A 24242-nucleotide genomic window follows, 5' to 3' on the forward strand; every position below is an offset into this window, starting at 1 on the left:
GTCTGCTGGCGGCCATGTTGGTTCGGGATGTTACTAACAGGTGGTGCTAGTGTAGCGCGACGATTTAATTCCTTACAAAATAGCAGGAGTGCAGCTGCGGCAACGCACGTACGCCTCAAACGAAATAGTCGCTGGAAAACTATACTTTTCATTTAAAGAAACCTGTCAACTTTTTTAGAAAATAAATTTGGGATTAAACTCAAACCCCTTTCCCGGACAAATACCCCAACAACTGACCGAAACAAAAGTTACAAGAAAACTGTCTAGCGATTCGGAAATAAATACGGTAGTGCCTACTAGAGGTGTAAAAGTAACGAAAAAATGTGTACCCGTATGTATTCGTTACGTACTATAACAATTAGTACTCGTTAATATCTTTACATTACTCGTTACATCTGATACCGCATAATTTGCTATGTTATGTTGCAGCAACGAATCCAGTCGTGTTGCGTGCGCGTGCAGTATGACGTCGCGTAAATAATAATAAATGGAATATAAACGATTAATAGTTTTTGTTAACCAAGAAACAATTAAATCTCATTAGAGCGGCTTTTTAATATTATCTCTTTTAAGATAACAAAAAAAAACGTGAAAATATACGCGATTATAAAAACCAAAACATACATATTTCTAATTTGTAAAAAATACTTTCTTACGTTGTTTCTGTTCCAATATCAAACTTTGTCTACACACGGCACCGATAACTAACGGAAGTTTGATAAAATAAAGAAAGGACGGGATTCTATTTTTAAAGCCACGCACTTAGGTGGCGACTGCACGGCTGAAGAATGTGACAGGCGTCAACGGCAAGATGTCTAGTGGCGAGCGAGAGGGGTGGAGATAAAGAAGACAAATAACAAAAGCGCGCTTCAAGCGATCACGCCGTAAATTCCTCAAAAATAGCTCGTTATAGCCGTGTTCTCGCTATTACCGTGCTCGATATAACGAGATTCTACTGTACTTTCTAGCAAGATCAATTCTTTCATATTCAAAGGGCATGCAATATGTAGAATAAAGGCGAGACAGAAAATTCCGAAAATGATTCTTTCTGTAGTCTGCTAGATCTCAGCACTTCTAATTTACCTATTCTTAACATGAAATAAAATAGTATCTTCTTGAGCACACTTTTTTATTATTAGAGATTTTTAATAGATTCATTTCTTCTGATATCTGCAACACTTGTTACCATGTAAATAAAATAAATACAGCAGACTCCTGATTATCTTAGTGCAAGTTATCAGTTTGTGGGTTAACCATGCTTTATTCCACTTCCATAAACCATTTAACACAAAAATAATATTTGACTATTTATTTTTATTTTTGTGTTCTATTGATGTGGTAAGAGCATTTTATGCTATGATTCAAGTCAAAAATTGCTGCCAAACATAGTGCGTACATAGCTGGTGTGTTTGGAAACTGCTAGAGCACATTACAAACACACCCCTGTAAGCCGGGTGCGTTTTGTTCCACGTGCCCCTGGTGGCTGTACCGTGACTCAAGCAAGCAATAACTAGCCTGCGTAGTTTCAAGGCAGCAGTCACAACCCACCAGTATTTTTTTTTCTGTTGTAATCTTTAGACAGTAATGTCTCGTAATTAACACAAACACGTGGACGCACGCACGCATGTGTGTGTGTGTGTGTCACCCAATTCATTTTTAAATGTTTACTGATATTTGTTTTAATGAGGCTAATTTTTTCAAAGCACCATTTGCTTTCCATTAATTACATAGTTGAATTTTTATGGTGAGAGAGAGTAGTAAATGTCATCACCACAAACCATCTCATTAAATCATTCACCTGCAAACTGTATTTATTTAAAATTAAGTACTGTTCTTTCACATGTGAACTGAACAAATCCTTTGCCATTCTATTTTGACATTTCAATACTAACTCAGAAATGTTATTTTATTAGCATGATACCTTTTCTGTCACTAATTTTATGGCACTAACAAAAACCATCCTCAAACAACCTTTAATGCTAACCACGTATGTAAAAATACCGCTGACCCCCCCCCCCCCCCCACACACACACACACACACACACACACTCAAACACACACACACACACACACCATAATTGATACTCTCTAATCTGACACAGGTGGATCAAAAATCAATGAAAGATTATATCCTGTCAAACAGTGTCATTAATCACTCAAAACAAGGATATTGTTTTATTTAACATTATATAGAGAGTTAACGACATATCGAAAGTACAATAATTGAAATTACAGAAATTTGGCAATTAAATGAACCAGCAAAAAATATTTAAGTCCGTACACATCAAAATTACTATCGGACATTGTCTAAAATCTTGACAATTTTACAGTTTTTTCCATAATTTCTATAATCTTTAATGTTCTGGTGTCCTTTAATAAGAAAAAAAATGTTTTGTGCCAGCTAAACATGTGCGAAGAGCGAACGAACAGCAACACACCTTGAACGCAGTCTCGGAAAGCAAGCTCTCCAAGAAAGTGAAGACGTCCAGCTTGATGACCTGGGAGCCGAGTCTCGCGTACTTGCTCTTGGCATCTTGGTCCATGTCCGGGTGGCACTGGACCACGATCATCCACGCCAGCAGGACGGGGCCGTGCTCCGGCCGGTGCCCGAGCTTGTCCATCATCGAGCTCACCTCCCTGAACACGACCTCTTCCCGGTACAGCTGGCTTTCTTCCCTTCACAGAAAACAAGAGCAAAATAACACATAGTATGCAAGTTGAAAGCTCATACATGAATAAGTAGGGACACAATATACCGTATTTACTCGTGTATAGCGCGCCCTCGTGTATAGCGCGCACCACGATTTTTGCAACTAATTCCAAAGAAAAAAAATTTGTTTTTCCCGTAAATAAATTGTACTAACATTTTGTGGTACCTGTTAAGTAATTACGTATGAAACAAATGATAATTTAAATTGATGTGTGGTGATGCGTCAGGAAAATACTTAAACTCTGCTGTGTAGACGGAAGATAATGAAGCGCTTTATCGTCACAACTGGTACGTGGGCGGGAGGAAGGGAGGGAGGCAGGCAGGAATGTGACACGGAGGACTAGATGACTCACCGGTAGCAGCTGCGACAAAGCGAAGGAAGTGGAAGGGTGGGACTGGTGTCAACATTCTCTCTCTCTCTCTCTCTTTTTTATTTTACTAGCTGCGTTGGCTTTCTGTAGAGGGAGAGGTCTAAAAATAAACAAGAGACCTGCGAGCTTGCGCGCGCACGTGTGTGTGTGTGTGTGAGAGAGAGAGACCAGGTTGTGTGCGTGCGTGTGTGTGTGTGTGAAAGAGAGGCCTTGTTGCTTGTGCGTATGTGTTGGGGGCTGGCCAGAAACGTCACCCGTCACCGGCAGTTAACGACTTCCACTCCCCGCCGCATCTACTCACTTTTTTTTTTCCGTGTATAGCGCGCATCCTTATTTTTTTCCTTTACTTGAGGGGAAAAAAGGGCGCGCTATACACGAGTATATACGGTACGGTCCAAAAAGCAAGTCAATTCACCGCGTAACACCACAATGCATTTTAATACAACATTACATACAGCACCAAAATACCAGTTATATCATGGAATCCAAAATTAAAAAAAAAACTAAAAAAGTAATCCTTAGTGCTTTTAATTCGAGGAATGTTTTTTTCCAGACAAAAGATTATAATTAAGCGTATAGATCAGAAAAAATTATTTAATTAGTCTGTACACCTTTATACCACAAATGCTTGCCCATTTTTATTTTTATTGTTTGAATATATCTGTTTTTGACCAATTTGGCATGTAATAAAAGCAAAATATAAATATTACCATTATTTTGTGGAGTAAGTAATTACAAAACAACATTTATAAACATAAACACAATAACACCAAAATATTGTTTCAAAAACAAAATAGGACTAAAAATAAAACTATTAAAAACTTGTCTCTAATTATATGACAATAAAACTAAACAATTTAAAACACCACAGACTTAAGATATTACAAAAAATACCTAGATTAAATCATTACACTTAATATTAGATAATATTTCTATATGAGTGCAAAAATTCAAAAATAAAAATAAATAATTTATTACATATTCAAATTCAGTTCAAATACATCTGTTTATATTCAAGTGTAGTGAAGCTATCTCATATCAACTAGTGTAGCAATCAAAATTAAGGTTATAAGTCTTTCTTGTACAATATAAAAATATAAATGTGTACATCCCAGTTTCAATATATTATAGGCTCGATAAAAACACTCAGGTTATTACAATGTGCACACAGTGAACAGCAGACCTGCACAAGTTCCATACCATGTTTGAGTATTTGTTAAAATTAGGGTTAGGAGTTTTCTGCACACCAAAGGCCAAAATTCTGCGATAGTGAAACACAAATTCTGCGATAGAAAACAAGAAATTCTGTGATAAGAAATGTAAAGTTCTGCAATTTATTAAAAATAGTTTATCACTTTTGAAACATGTACATACAACCTAAAGAAGCCAGTTTTTCCAACGAGCTAACAAAAACAATTTTGAATAGCTGTTTTACCCCCGTTTCTGTTTCTTTAAAAACGTATTTACTCAAAGACATTTTCATTTACTTTAGTGGATCACGATATATCTATATATTTATATTTTTTAATATGCTGTGTGTCCTACATCTTGCGCCAACGGCCATAAGGCCATTCTTTCGTATTCAAAGCCTTGTATCGATCGATTAGTCGATTGATGCGCACATATTTCCATCGACTGTGACTACAGTCGTTTCATAAACGCCGGTAGGATCGCTCGCTCAGTGTGCTACTCATCTCATAATCTTATCTTTGGATTCTCTGCTATAGAAATTTATTTTGCCGTAAGTGATATTTTGGTAATTCAAACTTGTATTTTTAACGGCATTGCTGCATTAATTAAATGAAAATGTATGTTTTGTACAATGTTTGGAAATTATTCACTCTGCCCATAATAATTAAGATATTATTTGGAAGAACATAACCCTTGCACGCATTATTACTGCACTCAAAATGGACAAAAAAGGTACAGCAAAATCTGTGATTCTGCGATTATGCGGGACTCTCGTAATTCTGCGAAATATTCCGCGATCACGGAATCGCGGAAAACTCCTAACCCTAGTTAAAATATGACTTATACACATCATAAAAAAGTTGGATAGAAACAATTATCTTTTATTTTTCAAATTTGATATAATTGTTTTAAAATATTTTGAAAATTGTCTTTAAATTCAATTTTAATTAAAAACTAATAGCAAAACCCCTTATTTGCACTTTTCATGGGGACAACGTAAAAAAGTGTAAAAAGCGGGAAAGTGTAAATAAAGGGAAAAGTATAAAAAGGAGTACAGTTTACCTTATTTAGAATTTTTTTCCTTTTGTTTAATAGCACATACTACAATGCAGGTACAAACACACTAACAACAAATTTTACTTTAGTATTTAATCCATTATTAATTTACCACATTTGACAAACATAAAAAAAAGAATGAAAGCCAAAATGTTTTTCTGATTACTTCCTAAAAATAAATTTGAAATTTTCTTCTGCTTGCTTTTTTGGCTGTTCAAGATTATTTGCCTCTCCAAATTATAAATACAGTTGCAACCGGCAGGGTTTATAACAAATACGGGCTACATACACATTGCTCACAGTAAAAATTTTTTTAAGAAAAGGCCGCAAATTGTTGAATATTTACCGTCAATAGCGCGCCAAACGCGGAGAAAGGTCATTGTACTCGGTCAGCTGCTGTAACGACGCGGCGGCGCATGCGCACTCTATGCTCCGCCCAGACTCATGACGCCATCAGCCGCCAACCAATAGATGCGAGCTTAGCGGAAAAAAATATAAGCTCCACCTCCCGTGTACCAATTTTATCCAGTTCTAATACCAGTTTATTGGTATACGCACCAGTTTTCTCGCTGCCGTGACATGTTCAAGTTTACGTTTATCATGATGTCTTGATACCAATAATTAATTATTTACGATCCCCAGAAATAAATGGTTAGTTTAAAAAATATGGCGTCAACTGTACAACACTTCCCAAATTATAAAAGACGTATAAAACAGTTACCAAGACACCGCTCATTTTATCTTGTGAAGTTTATGTCTCGTACCAGTATTTCGGCTAAGTTGTGACATAAATACAGTATCAGAACTTACAAGCAGCCATGTTTGTACATTCATGAGTTTACGTTTTTCCCTCGTGCATTTTAGATTGTCTCCTGCTATAATTACTCGTACTTTTACACGCCTAGGCTTAAATTATTACATGTTTAGAAATAAAAGCAACTTTTCATGTTATAAAATATGTATATTTTGCTATTTAAAATGTTCATTGCCTACTAGCTCCACGGTATTTTCTGGTTGTTTATGGTTGTTACGTGACGTAAATAGCGGGATTGATTCGATTTTTGAGACGTAATTCGCGGGAAAGTATTGTATTGGACTATATGGGAACCAAACGGGACCTGAAGAATATAGTGCAAATAACGGGAAAACGTAAATAACGGTAACGTAAATAAGGGGTTTCGCTGTATTCATACAGGCCAAAAAATGAACCCTTTTGGTTATACGTTATATTAAACTGCACACTTAAAAAACAATAAAAGCAAGGACATATCTAGTACCTATTAATGTACTGTATACCAATATAACCAAGAGTACTCACAAACTGTCCAGAGCCAAGGACTTCAGAATCACAAGCACCTCCAGGTACCCTATTTTCTGAAACAGGTTCCTGGCTTTCTCCTCAAACACAGAGACATCTGGCTGGCGCCGGCCGAAATCGTGTGACTAAAACATTTTATATTCATAAGCCAGTCACATTACAATCCTAATTTCATTAGGTCTATATAACACAAAATGGTCTCTACATTTTTTTTTAAATCAGTGTCCATGTAAAAACATAAGAAAGTTCAAGTAAGAATAAACAGTTTTGCACATACACAAATATACATAAAAAATTTTTCTTCAACTCAAAACACAAAATTTAAAAGTTTCAAAAGTTGCAATTTTTTGTTTAGTAAGTGAAGTAGTTTAATCATGTCAACCTTATGCAACCTCACTATATAAACTATGCTCTCACGTCACACTCCACCATTTCTTTTATCTAATAAGAATTAAAATAGAGAAGTCAATAATTTAAAAACAATTTATATATTTTTTTAAAATTTGAATAGGTCTTGTGTGTGCGAGTCCAAAGTGACTTCTCTATTCCTAATTAAGCCACTACATGGTCAGAAACTGAGTGAATTTTGTAGCATCTTGTCTGGAGTTTTGTGTCATGTCTCTTATAATATACCGTATTGGCCCGAATATAAGGCGACCCCGAATATAAGGCGACCTGCAGTTTCAGGAGGCCAAACAAATGTAAAAGTAATTTTTGGTAGAAATTAATGTGAAAATTCATTAGACATACATTTTGTGTTGATAAATCGTTTTTGAATTTATGTATAACAATTAATTTATATTTATCACATTACTTATTTAAAATAAGTTTGAATGGCCTACCCTAAAAGTCAAAAGAAAACAATTAGAAAATATTTACATTTTTAAGTATTACACTATAAATTTTTTCGTATGTTTACTCTAATGAAGCTGCATAATTGTCATCTTCAGAGCTGTTTATTTGTCTAGACCTCGTTCCCCGCCATTCCACTGATGTGTGATTGTTCATTTTTCACAGTTTACTGTATCTACGAATTTAAAATTTTTACAATGGCTATTAATCACTCTTAAAATACAGCAATTAACTTTCCGTTTGACTTAAGCTACGTATTACCACAGAACAAGGCGTATTACTATTTTGTAGTGTGTTAAACGTAAAAAAAGCAAACAAAGAATGCATCTTGCCGGAACAAAACAAGTGGCTAGCTGACATGATGAAGCATACGGCCAAGAATAACTTCGGTTACGTGACCGCGTATATTTGTCCATATTACTCTCTGACAGAGAGAGTCTGTTCTATGAATTTGAAAGAATAATCTATTATAATTATGAAAGGTTTTTACATAAATAAGGAGTGGATTATTAAAATAGCTTTTGAAGCAACGTACCAAATTCCTGTTAATATGGCGTCTTCGTGCGTGTTCGGCAATGTTCGTTTTACAACAAAGAAATATTGTGGAAAGACAGTTGGCAGCCGTGAATTTCCAAACATTACATCCGAAATGTTTGTAAACGTAAACAATCGTTCTGAAAATAACTGTGATATTTTAGTACAAATATTTCCGTTAAAAATCTGAAGATAAATTACCGTAAATATTAACACGCGGTTGTACACAAAGTACAAATATGAATTGTGAAATAAAAGGTTGCCATTTTGAGATGCTTCAACATTCACGTTTTTACTCAATCACAAATATTTTAATTTTCAACTTCAAACAATTGTGAATTACTGCAATATTAGGTGGATTTATCGTTTTTCTCCGTGTGAGGTAACAAAGTTTTAGTTAATATAAAAAATCGTGAACGTTTTGTTAAACAATGTTTCTACTGTAGCTTTCAGCTTGGAACTAATGTTTGCGGTTCTGGCGTCTTGGGTGCGAAAATAAGGCGACTTCCAATTTTTGCATCTCTCGTTTATGTAAAAATGGTCGCCTTATATTCGGACCAATACGGTATGTACTAATGTTATCACACACAATAATCAATACACTGTGTTATCTCTGGTTGTACTGTACACTAGTTTCAGGCAAAGTGGGGCATCTCGATGACGCTCACTCCCACAAACTCACCACGCACAGGGCCACAATTTCCTGCACCGAGCTCGGCTCAACCCTGTGGCCCGACACGGACAGCAGCAGGTTGTGGGCAGCGTCGACCTGTTCCTGGAGGTTCCTGTAGTACCACTGCTTCTGGTAGGCCTTGGTCACCAGCTCCCCGTGGGAGCGCGCAGAGGGCACAGCCGCCGACAGCAGCGACCGCACTTGCGAGATCGTCGACTGCACGATGCTTGCCTCCGCGCCCATCACCTCTCGCAACAGATCCTGCAACACAGCTTCCTTCCTTTGTCCGAACATCTCGTCGTAACACTTGAAAGTAGGGGAACCGACTGTTACAAATTACATGGAACATTCGCCTCAGCAACACACCTAATTAAAAGAATTAAGGCCTAAGCTGACACAATTTTTTTTTGTTTTGAAAATACATTATATTTATAAATCATTTAGCATTACGTTATTTTACTGAAATTTTGAAGCTATAAGATTCAGATTCTTCTTTGACGAATGATAAGTTTTAAAATATGCTATGGATTACTAATTAGAAAATTTTTAATTTACTTATAGATTACTCATTAAAAGAACTTTTAAATTCAGATTTAAATATTCACGTTCAAGAAAAAGATAATAAACCTGATGCATGCCCGGAATGAAACAGTTCGCAGAGATAACCATTTGGCAGATTCTGTATCATTAACACAGCCCATGGGTGAGCAAGTCGCGACTCACTTTTAGAGGGTGACTCTCCATCCCCGAGAAAGTTAATGCTGCATTGATACATTTGAGCAGATGAAGCCTTTCACTCCTGTAGAACTTCTCAATGTCTTTCGAGATCAACTCGTTCTTATGGCGATCCTCCAAGTACAATGCCAAGTCCTCCGGCTCGCCCTTGAATCCGTACAGAAGATAGTAGCGCATTAAGTCCCAGGCCTGCTCTGCATCCAGGGCCTGCAACACGGGGCGTGACAAGGACGTCCCAAAAATCTCTATATACAGATTTGTCTCACAACTTCTATTCTCTAATGAAACACAATTGAAACAAGTTATTAAATATTTACGAAAATAAACAAAACCCCAAATTCTTCATTAATATTCACTTCTTAGTGAATCAAATCAATTATTAAAAGTTTAGATTTCTGACAGAAATTGAAGAAAAAAAAATTGGGTGGATACAATATTTAAAATATAAATATCGGAATGAAATTTGATTGCATCAGTTATAGTTCTTACAGAAGAATGGAGTTTACTTGTAAATAGTATACATATTTCATTAATACTAAATAAACATTTATCTGACCCTCAAATATTAATTTAAGTAAAATGTTAAATTCAACATTATTAATTAAAAGCAGTTATTTAAATTGTTTTAACTGAATGACCATACTGAATATTCGCAGAGTGCTACATAATCTTAACAGGTTTTAATTTTCAAACTTCTATGAAAGTCTTTTAACATAAGCCAAAACAAAACCAACACCAAAGAACACAAATTGTATGCAACAAAATTCCTGTGTTGAATTTATAATATTTACTTTAATAATTATGACTTCACATGCAAATGTTAAATGCTTTATGTACTATGACTGCACTAGATGAGTACAATCACATTACATTCGCCACTCAAATTCACAGCAAAAACACACTGTAACCTATAATCTTTAACGTTTTAACTATATCACACTTGTTTGTGTTGTTAGATTTCTACGTGTTTTCAATCTTCAAATTTATACACACCCAAAAAGGTAGGTATAAATATATTAATACATTTTTTTTTTGCAATCATAAATACATGTCTTACCAGAAATTTGTTAATTCTTTCGAAAAGGAGATTGCAGAGGACATCCCTTCCAGCACTGGCTCTCATCGCTGCTTCGACATACTTCTTTACTCGAGCGTCAGATGCCTCGCTCGGAGGCTTGAAGAACTGCACGCCGCCCCTGAGCTGCTGAGCCGCTGCTTGTAACTGCTCGCTCACAAACGACTTGGGCAAGCAGTTGTGGCTCGATATCACCTTCCATAGGGTTCTGTTGCACCTGCAGCCCCCAGCAAACAAACACGCTTCACCAAAGGATAATAATTAAGCCTCACGACATTTTATCGTCAATTAATAAGTGAATGGAAAAGCAGTTATTTTGGTCTGAATCGTTATGAATATAAGTACGGTGAAAGGTCTTTAATCAGGCATCTCTTCAGAGAAGTGGCGTATAAGAAATAAAGGTGGAATTACAATAGCCAGTCCGTCCATCAGTACCACGCATAGCCAAGCGATTTACAAATTGACATCATCTGTCCGTCAGAATATTTTCCCAAATGAGTGCTACCAACATATCTGTTTTTCTCTCGGAGATTTGTATAGATGTTGTTTGATAATTATGCTACTTTATTTTATGTATTGTATTAGCATTTCCTCGGAAAAATTCAGTTTCCTGATGAAATTGTTTAGACATGAGTTTTTGGAACCGCAATGTTACTATAAAATCCATCTGAACAATCTACCAAACACCACAGATCTATATTCTGGTAACAATTGGCTTTAGTGACCAAAACCATAGTTATTATCCATTTGTCCGTCCATCAAAAGAGCTTGCCAAGCTTTTGACGGATGGACAGATAAAATTTTTTGAGCCATTCAATTGACTGCTGGTCACATTACCAATGGACAGATAGATGGAGGCGACATGCTATTGTAATTCCACCTTAATAAAAATAGTTAGTGAAAATTTGGTTAGGTTACATCAAATACATTAATAAATAAAATTGTAAAAATATTTGAATTTTAGGAGGTAATTTTGCAGACTTGTAGCTTTTCCTATTAAAAAAAAAAAAAATTAAAATAAGTTATTTGTACCTAAGTGCTTAGCATATCTGATAAATTTGTAAACCAGTATTGCAATATTGCAAATATTTTACTACCTGAAAACAAAGTTATGATTTTAAGAACTTTGTTACAGTTTTGTCAGTGGCATTAATCTGGCATGCACTGTTGCAATATATCCTATAAATTGAAAACCTAACTTATATTTTTAGGCATACAGAACCTGCTTGCTCCTTGAAAAACATCAAAATGTGTGTTGACATTCATTTAAATTTTCTCTACTATTTCAACTTGAAATTGGTCGGTGTAAAGGAGCCTTCCATTCCCACCCTACACCTCTCTCGCAATCAACTCTTAGTGCCCTCGCTTGCCTAACTCCTAACAACTGCCCCTCCAACTCATTTCAATTCTTCCCTCAAAAATAAGAGGTTTTTCCTCTACAGATTCCTCCACACCCTATACAAATTTCCAATCGTTCCTTTCTTTGTAGAATCCTTCCTGTAGAGTATCTGCAGTTCATGTCCAAAGACCATTTCCAGGGGTGTGAAAGAAAAAAATTGCTTGTCGCATCAATTGTTCAAGCAATGATTAAAAAAAAATTAATATTTGAGATAGAGTATTTTTACTTTACATGAAGTCAATAAAAAACAAGTGTGTCTAAAAAAAACTCACTTAGCTATGATACTACAAAATATAAAACACCTTATTATTTCATTAATACTTACACAAAAATCGCTTTAAATTCCGACAAATCCATATTTAAATGAAATTACTACTGATCTAGCCATATATTTAGGCTTATTCTCCAACTATAAAATTCAAAACCACTGAAATCTCTATCATTGAAAAATAATATTTATCCACTAAAGCCATGCATGCCGGAATGCCGCCAGATCTAAACACAGGTTACCAATGTTACCAATGACATTGAGTTCTTTCATTTGTAATGGTTTCCCACAGTGTAAATACTATATAGAGTATGGTTCATATAGACCGTGTGTTCATTCGTTCATACTATGAATGAATATCTGAGGCACGGATGGCGGTGATAACTCTTTCATACGGAATTGTACATATCATTTTATTTTTTTTATTATAAATGTCGATGTTAAAATTCATTGTCTTTTAAACAACTGACAAGAGCCGCATTGCTTCGCCTACATCAGATTATGTGACTAATGATCAAACAGACAATTTACAAGCAAAGGTTATGTGTGGGTAGTACCAAATATTTGGTAGTACCTTATCTAGGAATACAACTGCATGTGCAGTGCTGAAACTTGTAAGTATAGGTAATTGAATTTTTAAAGATCATGCTAGTAAATGTCGGTAAGTATTTACTAACCGTGTGAACTGTAAAACTAACGTGTAAAATAGAACATTGTTATTAAGTATGTATTTATCTAAAAGTTTAACTGACTGTTGAATTCCGTATTACAGCCGACCGTAGCGTAGTCAAATGCACATCGGTTTTCGGTACGAGGGGTTGTGGGTTCGAGCAAGTATTGCAGGCATTGGTTCGAGCTCGAGTTACGAGTAAGACGGGTGTAATAATTTGACTGCTTCAAAATATACTTGTGATAAATATAATAGTGAAACGAATAATTAAATTGTATCTGTTTTACCGTAGTAAAACATAATATTTTTGTGTGATGTGTGCATTTTTATTTTAATTGGAGTATTGACTTAGTTACAGCTTCTAATTCAACTGCAAAATTAAAATATGTGTATATTTGTATAGTTATGTTTTGTCTGTTTCTGCTTATAAAGCCAATTTAAAATGAGCAGTGGGTCGCCCTTTTTCACAAATAAATAGCGTTTCAGGTGTCTACATATAGTTTCCCCTTTTTTTAAACATTGTACATAAGCTTAATATGATCTTGCATAACCTAGAAAAAAAATTATAGTTAATTACACAACCCTTCATCCTCACTTTTATTATTTTTTTTAAATTATTTTATTTTATATATTTTTATTTAATTATTTTAACAATATATTTAAGGCAAATGTGTATGTAGAGGGTTTATATACCTCTTTCCCCCTTTACCAAATTTCTAAAACATCTATCATTACCACCTAAAATGTAATTCTGTGTATGCTCTTGATTAATGTGGGAATGGGTTTTACAAAATCCCTATACCTGCTTTTGATTTCAGACTTGCTTATGAACACTAAATATCTTTTTAATAAAATTAAAATATGTGATTTTGTATAATCTGTAAGTATAAATAAAATTTTTAAAATATTTTTTAGGTATGTACTCTTATTTTATATGATACATATGTACAGTGGTATGTCTATGTTTCAAGTAGTTAACCATTTTGAACAGTTAATAGGTTAGATCAGCTACTGTATAAATACTGTAAATAGGTGTAAATTATTGGTTAGCTTACCAACATTTAAAATATTTAACGATTTTTGGTATAAATAGTAGGTCTACTTACTCAAAAATACAATTTTCAGATTCTTTTTTCTATAGAAAAGTCACTTCTCTAGGAAATTACAGAATCGATAAAAAAAATTACTTTATCTCTGTTAAACCTTTTAGCAGACTAAAAGTACCTTTAAAAATTAGTTAAGTTTTTCTCAAGCATTTAAGTCACAGTTAATTTTTTTTTTTTTACAGGAAATGTCATTGAAACAAAATGAAACATGCTTCAGTGTATCTGCTCCTGGAAAAATTATTCTTCACGGTGAACATTCAGTTGTGTATGGCAAGACTGCTTTAGCAGCTAGTATAAGTCGTCGAACGCGTGTTACTTGGAAAGTGAACAACAGAGATGACAGGTTAAAGCTCTCTCTTTCTGCAATAAATCTTGAGAAGGAATACAATTTAAAAAACATCCATGACTGTTTGTTGGCTGTTCCACCGCCCATTGTTGAGCAGTCTGAATTGGCTAGCTTCAACGTGGGGACGCCAGAACTGCTAGACTTGGCCGAGCTGTTGCCTGTGTTGACCAAGTTTATTCCAGATGCACCTTCGCTAACGAAAGAACACAGAAATCCATTGCTGGCATTCTTTACGTTATTTGTCGGCATGCTTTCAAGTGTGGCAGTGGAAATAAAATCATGCAGCATTTCTGTGACTTCAGAGCTGGATATTGGGGCGGGACTCGGGAGCTCAGCTTCGTACTCTGTCGCGTTGGCCGCTGGGTTTTTGCAATTCATTCGCACGTGTGTTGAAAGACAACATAAGGGACAGCAGAACATCACTAGAGAGGGCTTCAAAACTATCCCTTCGATCTGTAGCCCAAATGCAGAGTTCAGTGACGGGGAGAGAGACCTCATCTCGCGCTGGGCGTACCAGTGCGAGAGAATCATGCACGGAAACCCTTCCGGCATCGACAACTTGGTCTGTACGTACGGGTTCGTCCTCCAATTCAGGAAGAACGTGAGTAGGCAAGGCGTGACCTGGAAGAAGCTGCCGCCGGTGAAAGAACTCAGTGTTTTGTTGGTGAATACGAAGGTGAGCCGCAGCACTGCTGCTCTGGTCGAGAAAGTGGCTCAGAAGAAGGCCAAGTTCCCCTCGGTGATAGAAGCTGTCTTCCAAGTGATAGACCAGGTGGCATTGTCAGCCTCGTCTGTGTTTGAAAGCATGTCTGATGCAAACAGCAGTGAGCTGGAGCAGCATCTACATACTCTAGAGGTAAGTCAATGTTTCTGCTTGCACATGGTAAGTGCAGTGGTTGAAAATTATTTTCTTTTTTTGTTTTAGCACATTTTTAAGTAATATCGAAAGTATGTATTGTGTTACTTCGCCCAAACTATCAAAGTAATTTATTTGTAAGTATTAGATTGCTTTTTCCTTAGGAAGATCCTTTTTTTTTTTTTAATTTCTCAAGACTTAAAAAATTATGACTTATTAAGAGGTTGATATATCAGTTTATATATCAAATTTTATAATTGGGAAAACATGTTGACTTTGGGACTTCGTATAAGGCTTTTGCTGTATTTGGAAGAAAAAAAATTGTCTTTTTAATATGATTGCTTAAGTCACTCGCATCACAGTATGTTCCGAGTACCAGCTATAAAGCTTTTTCAATGCAGCATGTGTAATTGCTAAGCACAAGATTATTGCGATAAAACCGAAATAACACCGCAATGCATATCAATACACCAAATAACACCAAAATACAAGTTGATAAGACTTTAGCACTGATCTGTAACTAAAAACATAAAATCAATCAGCAGTTTGACAAAACTTTACTCATATTTACAAAAATTTTTAACTTTTATAGTAATGGTAAATTCATTCAGTGTAATTTATTACGCATGTATTTTGTACCAAAATGCATGAACTAAATGGATTGGACAAAATTAATACATGTTACGTTGTTTGAACTTGCAACTCCTATTTGAAAACACATTTAGTCATTAATGAAGTTGGCACATTTTTAAAATACACAAAAAAAATTTGTAGATTTATTTTCTTTTTTTTCTGAGTAGCACTTTTCAAGACATGTTTATTACTAATCATTTCATTGTACATGTGCATCGTGTGTCTATCAAAATGAGACCATTTTGGTGACATATAAGTAAAAAAGAAATACCTATCTTAGTTTCATATTTGTTGAATAATGTACAAATTAAGGAATGGTGATTATGTAATAAAATTAAAACAATAATACAGAAGTCTCCTGTTTTTAAAAATAAAAATTTCCTTTAAATTAAACAACAAGATCTTGTCCCTAGTAATTGCATACTGCGTGTGAGGAGTCTGACAGAGCAACTGCACGTGTTGGCAGGAGCTGGTGGACTTGAACCAGGGGCAGCTGGCGTCCCTAGGGGTGTCCCACCCTCGGCTGGACCGGGTGTGTGCGGCCGCCGCCGCTCGTGGCATGCACGCCAAGCTGACGGGGGCAGGAGGAGGGGGCAACGCCTTCGTGCTGGTCCGCCCCTCGCCCTGCGACGCCGAGGAGCTCCGGCGAGAGCTGGAGGAGGAGGGTTACGACTGTTTCGTCACCGGGATCGGCCGGGAAGGGGTTACGGTCGATAGCCTATGATGATTCCTGTTACTTAAGAGGCCACTCCAGTGTTTCAGGGGCACTACGCAACCTGCTTTAACCTCATAAGATTCAATGCTATTTTCATTTTGCTTATAACTAATTAACTAATATAGAATTCGAAATGATGCTTGCTTGATATGTAAGACAAGGATGCTCTTATCAAAGCCCCTTTCTTCAAAAACGTGCGTAAATTATGGTTTTATACTAATCTTTACTAATATGCTTAAGTGTATTGTCTAGGTGTGAACCATAATTTATGCACATTTTTGAAGAAAGGGGCTTTGTTAAGAGCTGTGTTGTCTTACATATCAAGCAAGCATCATTTCGAAATCTATATTAGTTAATTAGTTATAAGAAAAATGAAAATAGCATTGAATCTTATGATGTTAATGCGGGTTGCGTAGTGCCCCTAAAACACTGGAGTGGCCTCTTAAGAACTCCATCTTGGGGGAAGTTATTGTAGGTCTACGTGTTATCTAATGGTGGCTGGACAGGTTTGACAAACTGAGCAAACTAATAATGAAGGCAGCGCAGTAATGCGAGACCTGGTGGCCTAGGTTACGTAAAACAGTTTAGATGCTATCTTCTAAAAATATAACTAAACTTATACCATCAAAATAAAGCCTTTTATAATTTTTTTACAACACAATTATTACTAAAGGAAACCTCTTCACAGACAATCCAGTCATCCAGTCTCTGGTTGCTTCCTGAAACCAAACTGTGACCACCAGGCCTATCCCCTGTAACAATATGAGTGCATTTTTATATGTTCATAACCCCCTTCCTTTTCCTTCTTTTTGCTTCCCTTTAGACACTAAGCACATATACATACAGTACTTTGATAACCTGTAGTTTAAGAGGTTAGCAAAATAATCAAAGTTGATAAATGCCAAGTGATCTCTGCTTGCTGGGATCACTGACAGTGTTGGCAGTGCAAATCTCTAGGATTCGCAAAAGGGGAGGGGGGGGAGGGGGGCTCCCAGTCTGAGAATTTTGGGCATGGGTTTTAACCGACACAAGTCATCTCTGGATACAGTGCTCGTATGTTGTACAATGCCCATATTTTAGCCTATAAGCATGCAATAAGCAGAAAACTGTAAATTATACATTAATTATAATTAAACATAGTTTTGTGTTTACATTTATCAATGCCGTTTCACAGTCACGATTTTGCAAGTTTAATGAGAGGGGCTTGTTAATTTCAGGGGGGCCCGTCTCTACTCCCCCCCTCCCCAAGGGCAGATCCAGAATTTTGGTCAGGGGAGGGCCAAATTAAATTTTCTTATACATTTTAGTAGCTTTAGAATTGAAATATTTATTACATTTTATTTGCGGATTTAAAAAATGTCCTGCTATGTTTACCACTGCTGTAAAATAATACTTAAGTAAGTTTGGTTAACTGTTATAAGGAATTAGAAGAAGATTTAAAAATTATTCAGGGGGGGGGGGAGATGCCACTTAAGCCCCTCCGCTGGATTTCCCCAGTGACAACCCGCCTCCCCCCATGCCCAGGATCTATGACCATGGTGTTCATCAGCTTGTGACCCTGAACTGGCTGATGCAGTAAGTTGCCAGTTCTGTTGATATTCAACCAAGCACAGCTGAACTGGCCTGTAGTAATCACAGAAACATTTTTTCTGTGCCCAGACATAGTTTTTCATGTTGTAGAAATATGAATATTCTGTGAGGACATGACCTCACACAAGAATGTGCCAAAAGGTGGCACATGAAGGTAGTGTATGCAGGATTTCATTTTGGTGTGAAGAGAGGGGATAAAACTTAAATTAAAGTAATCTACTAATTTCATTAATGTGGGAATTAAAATTTTGAATAGGTACATGTTTTTTTCAGAAAATAACAACAATTTTCTTTCATCCATTCTCATTTTTCATGGTCTTACATGACACTGAACTAATTAAAAAAATATCAAAGAAGATAGGGTGGGAAATAAGCTGATTTTGAATGAAAATCACGTGTACAGTACCCTTTACTTTCTCTCCCTTCCTCTATATTTGGCTCATAATGCCGGAACTTCCCTCAGTCCATGTAGCAATTGCAAACATCTTGCATCGGCCAACTCCTTGACTACTCTATGTTGCAGCGTAGACAGCAGTACGGTTGAGGTGCCTTTTTCTTTAGGATAATGAGAGAGCTGCTTTGTAAGATGGTAATTTTGTAATTTTCGCAGTTAAGAATTAACTAAAAACAATTTTCCTTGGAAATTTTTTCCTGTTAAAATAACAAGACAGATATTTTATATTTTTTTTCTTATATTATTTTGCATCAAAGCACTAATTCATTTTAACTCAAATGACATGCAGAACTAATTACCTTTCTGGTTTGTACTTAATTTATGTATGGATTTTTTAAAACTCTGCAGCTGAAAAAAAAAAAACACAACAAAACTTTATGAAAATATGTATTTTAAAGTTGATAATGCTATCACTTGAAATCCAATACAAGAACAGAAAAATTAATGTACATACTTATACTTACTTTGAATTACATGATTTAAATTAACTCGACAAACACTTGTAAATCTTTGGTTACTACCATGTTAGGAAGAAAATACTGTTGCATCAGTTTTACCGTGACTGATATTCCACACGCACTGACACCGATTGTAACGTGGCATGTCGCACGTGTGTGTTAAATGTCGGTAACTTGCAGGCTATGTAGATGTAATACTGTTTGCGTGCACCAGAGAAGAGTGCGGCTGCTCTTCAGATGTCGGGTGCGGACTTCCTGAGGTGGGCGAGGGCTTGGCGGGCGGCCGCACCCATGTCGCCCTCCGGGGAGCCGAGGGGCTCGAAGCCGAGTATGACGCTTGCTTCCTCCAGACACCGCATCACCTCCTTGAGTTGCTGCGGCGAGAACCGGGGGCTCCGCGAGAGGAGCACCATCAGTGGGGCATGCAGCTCGTACAGGATAGTGCCTGCCGACAACAAGCATTCACTTCGACACAGTTTACCACACCGAACTACTTTCATAACAGCACTAATCGCGATGTCCCTTACTGTTACATGGTTCGAACCCTACCCTCAGCATGACACATATTCAGCACCTAATTGGTTAGAAGCCTCTCTGCTTTGATCTTGCAACATTCAAATTTAATTTTTCTTATGTGTAGTTAGACTTCTATGACATAAGTATGCATAAAATTCTGAGCCAACATTTCATATAAAACTGGTGCTTGTGAATCCTGAGATTCTGTCGTGTCATTATTGTGCAAGCTTGAAAGATAATATCCTGGTGAAACAGTCTTTGTGTTAATCGGGTTTAAAACATTTGTCAGTTGTTCAGTTTAAGTGGGCATTGAGAGGGATGGGCCAAGAGAACAATGGAGTTTTGTAAAAATATCCTTGAATTTTATTATTAAGCACACCAATCCCTTACTTAGCACGACTAATGTGTTCCTAAAAATGTTCAAAATCGCATAATCTGAAGCATTAGTCTCCAAAAATAGCAAGGCTAATTTATTTAATGTGTTCCAAAATGTATAGGGAAATAGTCTTATGAAATATAAATGCTTAGAATAACACTCAACGATAAATATGTCACACCATTTATCTTTATAAACCTACCATTGAAAACTTTGTGTAAAAAATACGACACGCATAACGATAGGTAGGTGGTTATGTACTTATCGTCAGTCAGCTGGTTGGCTTACTCGCCTGGGCGTGACCTTCAACTCACATCGCGTACCTTTCCACAACTTTCCAAACCATCCTTTACTGGCAGTGAAACCGATATTACTGTCCAGATATTTACATTTTAATTTTTCAAAAATTAAGATCTTATTCATGTATCACCGCTCGGTTCACACCAATCCTGTCAGGCCTGTGATTTATTTTTTCATTGCACATTTCATTTAACAACCTTTTCCATGTGAATCATCTGTTCATTTCTGTTCCGGTACCTAATTTCAAATATATTCCCGCTAGTACAACCAATAGCATCAGACTTACATAAACATTTGATAGAGCCCTTATTTTGTACGATCGTGCTCTCAGTTGACTTGCTAAAACGAAAGTACAGCTAACAAAAATGAGCCTTCATGACATTCTACATGCCGTAATACTTCTAGTTTTTTTCTCAAATACTTGAACACAATGCATTATTTAAAACATACTAGGTTACTCTTAAAATAAAGCCAGAACAATTCTAGGCTAAAAGAGGATGAATTGATTATCATTTTATAGAAGGTAAGTAGGTTCTTGAAGACTTGGTTAAATAAAAGTAGAAGAGCACATACCACACATGACCTTATCAAAGAATCCAAAGTTTGTTATCCATGCATCAAATAAATTAATAGGAACCTGCAGTTGAAGATCGGGAAGAATAGGATGAAATGCAAGTCTGCGAGAAAGCAAGAGTAAGCTGCTGTGGCAGAACATACATTCAAATATGTACCTTCCGTCAAAACTCCTCAGTGACCATGCATGATGCACCACAGTGGCATCAAGCATGTGCCGAGGGTCCCAGGTCAGTTGATGGCTGGTACTGAGACAGTTTATGAGTAACAAGTCCGGGGCAGAGAGTTTTTTTTTAAAAAAAAACCTGCAGCAATTTCAACTATATCCTATGTGTTACAGTCGCTATTTTGTCATAACAGAAACAACCAATTTTCACAAGAATACAAATTGCTGCCAAGGTTATCCCCACATGAAATATTGCAAAGTACATAACACTTGTATTATTTCTTATAAAGATACTTAAAAAATTTAAAGTACAATTTTGAAAAGTAATATCAATGTAATAAACTTTAAAGTAATATTTTTGTGAAATGTGGTCCTCCCTCAAAAAACCGTCCTTTCTGGTACCGAACCTCAAGCATGAATTGTAGCAGTTCCAAACAGTAGTTGTTTGATGTTATGTCACAAAGTGAAATCATACTTTGTATGTTATCTGATTTAATATAATTCTTACATTCATTTTCACATAAATATGTGATTTAAAACTTAAAACTTAAAAAAAAAAAAATGCATCTTTTTTGTAAGTTTTATTCATGACTGAATTTCAAAAGAAAATTGATTGACACACTAAAATTTCTTTAAGAACTCAAATGTTCACTCATAAAAATTTAAGTTGGTAATGATTTTGATTGAGGGAAGAAAACTGAACATTTTATGTATTTTTTTTAAAAATGTAATGGTTTTAAAATACATGAAGTTTGTATGAAAGACATGCTTAGAGTAACACATGTGCAAATTGGCAATGAATATAGACCACGTGGCTTGGAGACATAATTCCTGCCGCTTTTGTGTACGAAGCATGTGGGGCTATATTGGGGAGAAAACATTACTGTAGCACTGGGCTGGCTGGCAGCCCGGCGGGAATCGACAGAATTCGGCCTTGAAACAACCGGTGCCATCCAAAACTAATGCGGACATAAAGTGCAAGCCCCCAACCCCCTGCATGGTAGACTCTTACCTACTCTATTCAACTCTTCCAGAACCATCCTTCGGTTTCCCGTAACCAACCTGCTTGATATTACTGCATGAAATTTTGCATCCCGCATGTAAGTGCCCGGGGTTTTTCCTTTTCTATGCAAGTTTTACCTGGGCCCAGCTTATCTAGTTTTAGTCAGTGAGGGGAGTTAGCCATGCCGCCAATTGCGGCCATGGCTAGCCAATCCCCCTCCTAGCACATGATCCATGCTACCCCTCCTGCATGGCTAACACCCTGCATGATTAAAGCATATAGGCTTCGGCCTGAGATTTACTAAGTCTTCCTCCCTAACCCGTAACCCTCCCAAATACACTTAGTTTTAGTTAGGTTAGGGAAAAAAAAATCGTCACTGTAGCCCACTAAAGATTACAATAACCCTTCAAAAATAATTTCTCTGTAATCATATATAGCTAAGTTGCTATATATTTTTTAATTTCTAAACCGGGAGGGTCCGGACCCCACGGACATCCACCCTGGCTACGTCTCTGCCCACCGGGAATCGCTCCCTGTGCATGAGTCACGAGCTGTGAGTCACTAAGAGGTTCCGCCAAATAAGCGACGTCAGGAAGTGACGCGTGTGTGCACCTGCGAGGCTAGGGACCGCCCACTGCACTGTCTTCATTTACGACAGGGCCTCCCCGCGCACGTGTGACCCCACCAACCCTCGATACCTATCTGGAGCTTTACCGCGGCCATTTTAAGATTTCACGGACCTCGACGTTCCTGTAATATTCTTGGCAACTTGAACCCCCGGCGTGGGCGTGATTGATGGCGAGCAGGGGCTCAACAACAGGGGGGGGGGGAGCAAGGGTATTTTGCCCCCCCCCCCTTCTGAAACCTTGAAGTGGGGGCAAACGGGGGCAAAGAAAGTGCTGTGTAATCAATTTTTAGATAATAAAACTGCTTAAATAGCACCATTTTCCACCTTGAAATACAAATTTTCTCGGGGGAGGACCCCCGGACCCCCCCGCTTCAATAGGGGGGATCGATGATTCTTTATAAAAAGGTATATTGCCGCCCCCCCTTTTTTTGGTGGGGGCAGTGGCATAGCCAGGATTTGTGTATGGGGGGTGTTAAGAAGCATGGTTCCGGGGGTTCTCCCCCGGGAAAATTTGGATTTTAAGGTGTCAAATAGTGCTATTTTAGCAGTTTTCGGTTCTTAAATTTAAATATTGTAATGGAAATTTTTTTATTAATTTTAATATGAAATTTGTTTGAGTGATGAATAAGAAATTAATTAAAGATTCAGTGCTAAGGGGGGGGGGGGGTTGAACCCCTAACCCCCCCCCCCCCCCACTTGGGTGGGGGATTTTAAACGATGCTTGGCCGAAAGCAGATATTGCAGTACAGTAGTATACGAATGTATGTCCGGAAACAGGCCTCAGGCGGTGGTGCTGTGGTGCCGACCGCCATCTTGGATTTGTGACGTCACGGGCGGCAAAAATTCCTCAAAATTGACTCAAAATGACTCAAAAATTCCCGTTTTAAGAAAAAATTTCCCGTTTTCGAGGGAAAAATTCCCGTTTCGAGGGAAAATTTCCCGTTTTAGTCCGTAAAAATCCCAGCGGCTAGAAATGTCCTTAAAGAGGCTTAAGCATCCTTAACTCAAGCCTCAGTTAAGCCTCTATCAGGACTTGACCTTGACCTCGACGGTCATCCTTATTCGGGGACAGGCTTCAGGCTGTGGAGCCGAGAGCCGAGCCACATCTCTGACGTCACGTCCATCTCTGACGTCACGTCGGCCATCTTGGATAAGCGTAACGGGACACAGCGTAACGGGGCATAACGTAACGGGACAAGTATATCACGCGGCCATTTTGTATCCGCCATCTTTAAATCGAGCGCCCCACTCATTATGATGGAAAATTCGTCTCCGTCGCCATATTGACTTTTTTCTGTTCCACTGGAGGCCGCCATCTTGGATATCGTCGACTTTGTTTCTGCTGTATGTTCCTAGATAGCGCCAGCGGCGCTCATGTTTTTTTCTGTTCCGCCGCAGGCCGCCATCTTGGATACCGTCGACTTTGTTTCTGTCGTTTGTTCCTAGAGAGCGCCAGCGTCGCCCGTTCTCATCACATAAGGTCGATTTTCCATTACCTACCATAGCTATTATGAACCTTATCGACATTTTAAATTATTTTTTTTTATGAAAAATATATTGGAAATGCTGTGATTCGAACCATCGCAGCTCTGATCTCTAGGTTGGAAAACATACGCTTTTAACCGCTCGGCCATCGAGACATTTTCCAGATTGAAAATTAAATAAGGTAT

The 24242-nt window shown here is 37.2% G+C and overlaps 3 protein-coding genes across 10 annotated transcripts in view; 1 reads left to right on the forward strand and 2 right to left on the reverse strand.

The window, feature by feature from the left end:
* Positions 1 to 12413, reverse strand: part of LOC134534064 (nucleoporin Nup188) — a 45804-nt gene extending 33391 nt beyond the window's left edge. For both annotated transcript variants that reach the window (XR_010075441.1, XM_063372056.1), the window contains exons 1-6: positions 12240 to 12413; positions 10498 to 10732; positions 9429 to 9647; positions 8715 to 8966; positions 6647 to 6771; positions 2439 to 2676 (exon numbers count right to left, since the gene is read on the reverse strand). Coding sequence is in view for 1 of the 2 variants with exons in the window: in XM_063372056.1 (XP_063228126.1) it covers positions 2439 to 2676; positions 6647 to 6771; positions 8715 to 8966; positions 9429 to 9647; positions 10498 to 10732; positions 12240 to 12271 (1101 nt within the window). In the remaining variant the exon portion in view is untranslated. The remainder of the gene's footprint in view (positions 1 to 2438; positions 2677 to 6646; positions 6772 to 8714; positions 8967 to 9428; positions 9648 to 10497; positions 10733 to 12239) is intronic.
* Positions 12414 to 12502: 89 nt separating this feature from the next.
* Positions 12503 to 17157, forward strand: LOC134534066 (mevalonate kinase). 5 transcript variants are annotated; one of them, XM_063372059.1, is made up of 3 exons: positions 12503 to 12843; positions 14141 to 15160; positions 16260 to 17157. In XM_063372059.1, exons 1-3 carry the CDS (start codon positions 12838 to 12840, stop codon positions 16515 to 16517), a joined length of 1284 nt encoding a protein of 427 aa, XP_063228129.1. In that variant the 5' UTR covers positions 12503 to 12837; the 3' UTR covers positions 16518 to 17157. The 5 variants fall into 5 exon arrangements, with proteins under 5 accessions (XP_063228129.1, XP_063228130.1, XP_063228131.1 ...); XM_063372060.1 differs by having other exon boundaries at positions 12503 to 12796; XM_063372061.1 differs by lacking the exon at positions 12503 to 12843 and adding an exon at positions 12862 to 13050.
* Positions 17158 to 18917: 1760 nt separating this feature from the next.
* The window catches only part of LOC134534065 (SET domain-containing protein SmydA-8), a 49193-nt gene continuing 43868 nt past the window's right edge, over positions 18918 to 24242 (reverse strand). The window contains exons 9-10 of one of the 3 annotated variants that reach the window (XR_010075442.1): positions 20934 to 21023; positions 19319 to 19455 (exon numbers count right to left, since the gene is read on the reverse strand). Coding sequence is in view for 2 of the 3 variants with exons in the window: in XM_063372058.1 (XP_063228128.1) it covers positions 19244 to 19455 (212 nt within the window). In the remaining variant the exon portion in view is untranslated. Of the gene's footprint in view, positions 19456 to 20933; positions 21024 to 24242 lie in introns of all 3 variants that reach the window. The other 2 variants (XM_063372058.1, XM_063372057.1) reach the window with 2 other exon arrangements.

This window comes from Bacillus rossius, chromosome 7 (assembly GCF_032445375.1).
Source record: "Bacillus rossius redtenbacheri isolate Brsri chromosome 7, Brsri_v3, whole genome shotgun sequence".
NCBI lineage: Eukaryota > Metazoa > Arthropoda > Insecta > Phasmatodea > Bacillidae > Bacillus > Bacillus rossius.

Coding starts and splice junctions, on each gene's coding strand:
- LOC134534066 (XM_063372059.1), top strand. Junction 15,161..16,259: donor AGCATCTACATACTCTAGAG/GTAAGTCAATGT, acceptor ACGTGTTGGCAG/GAGCTGGTGGACTTGAACCA.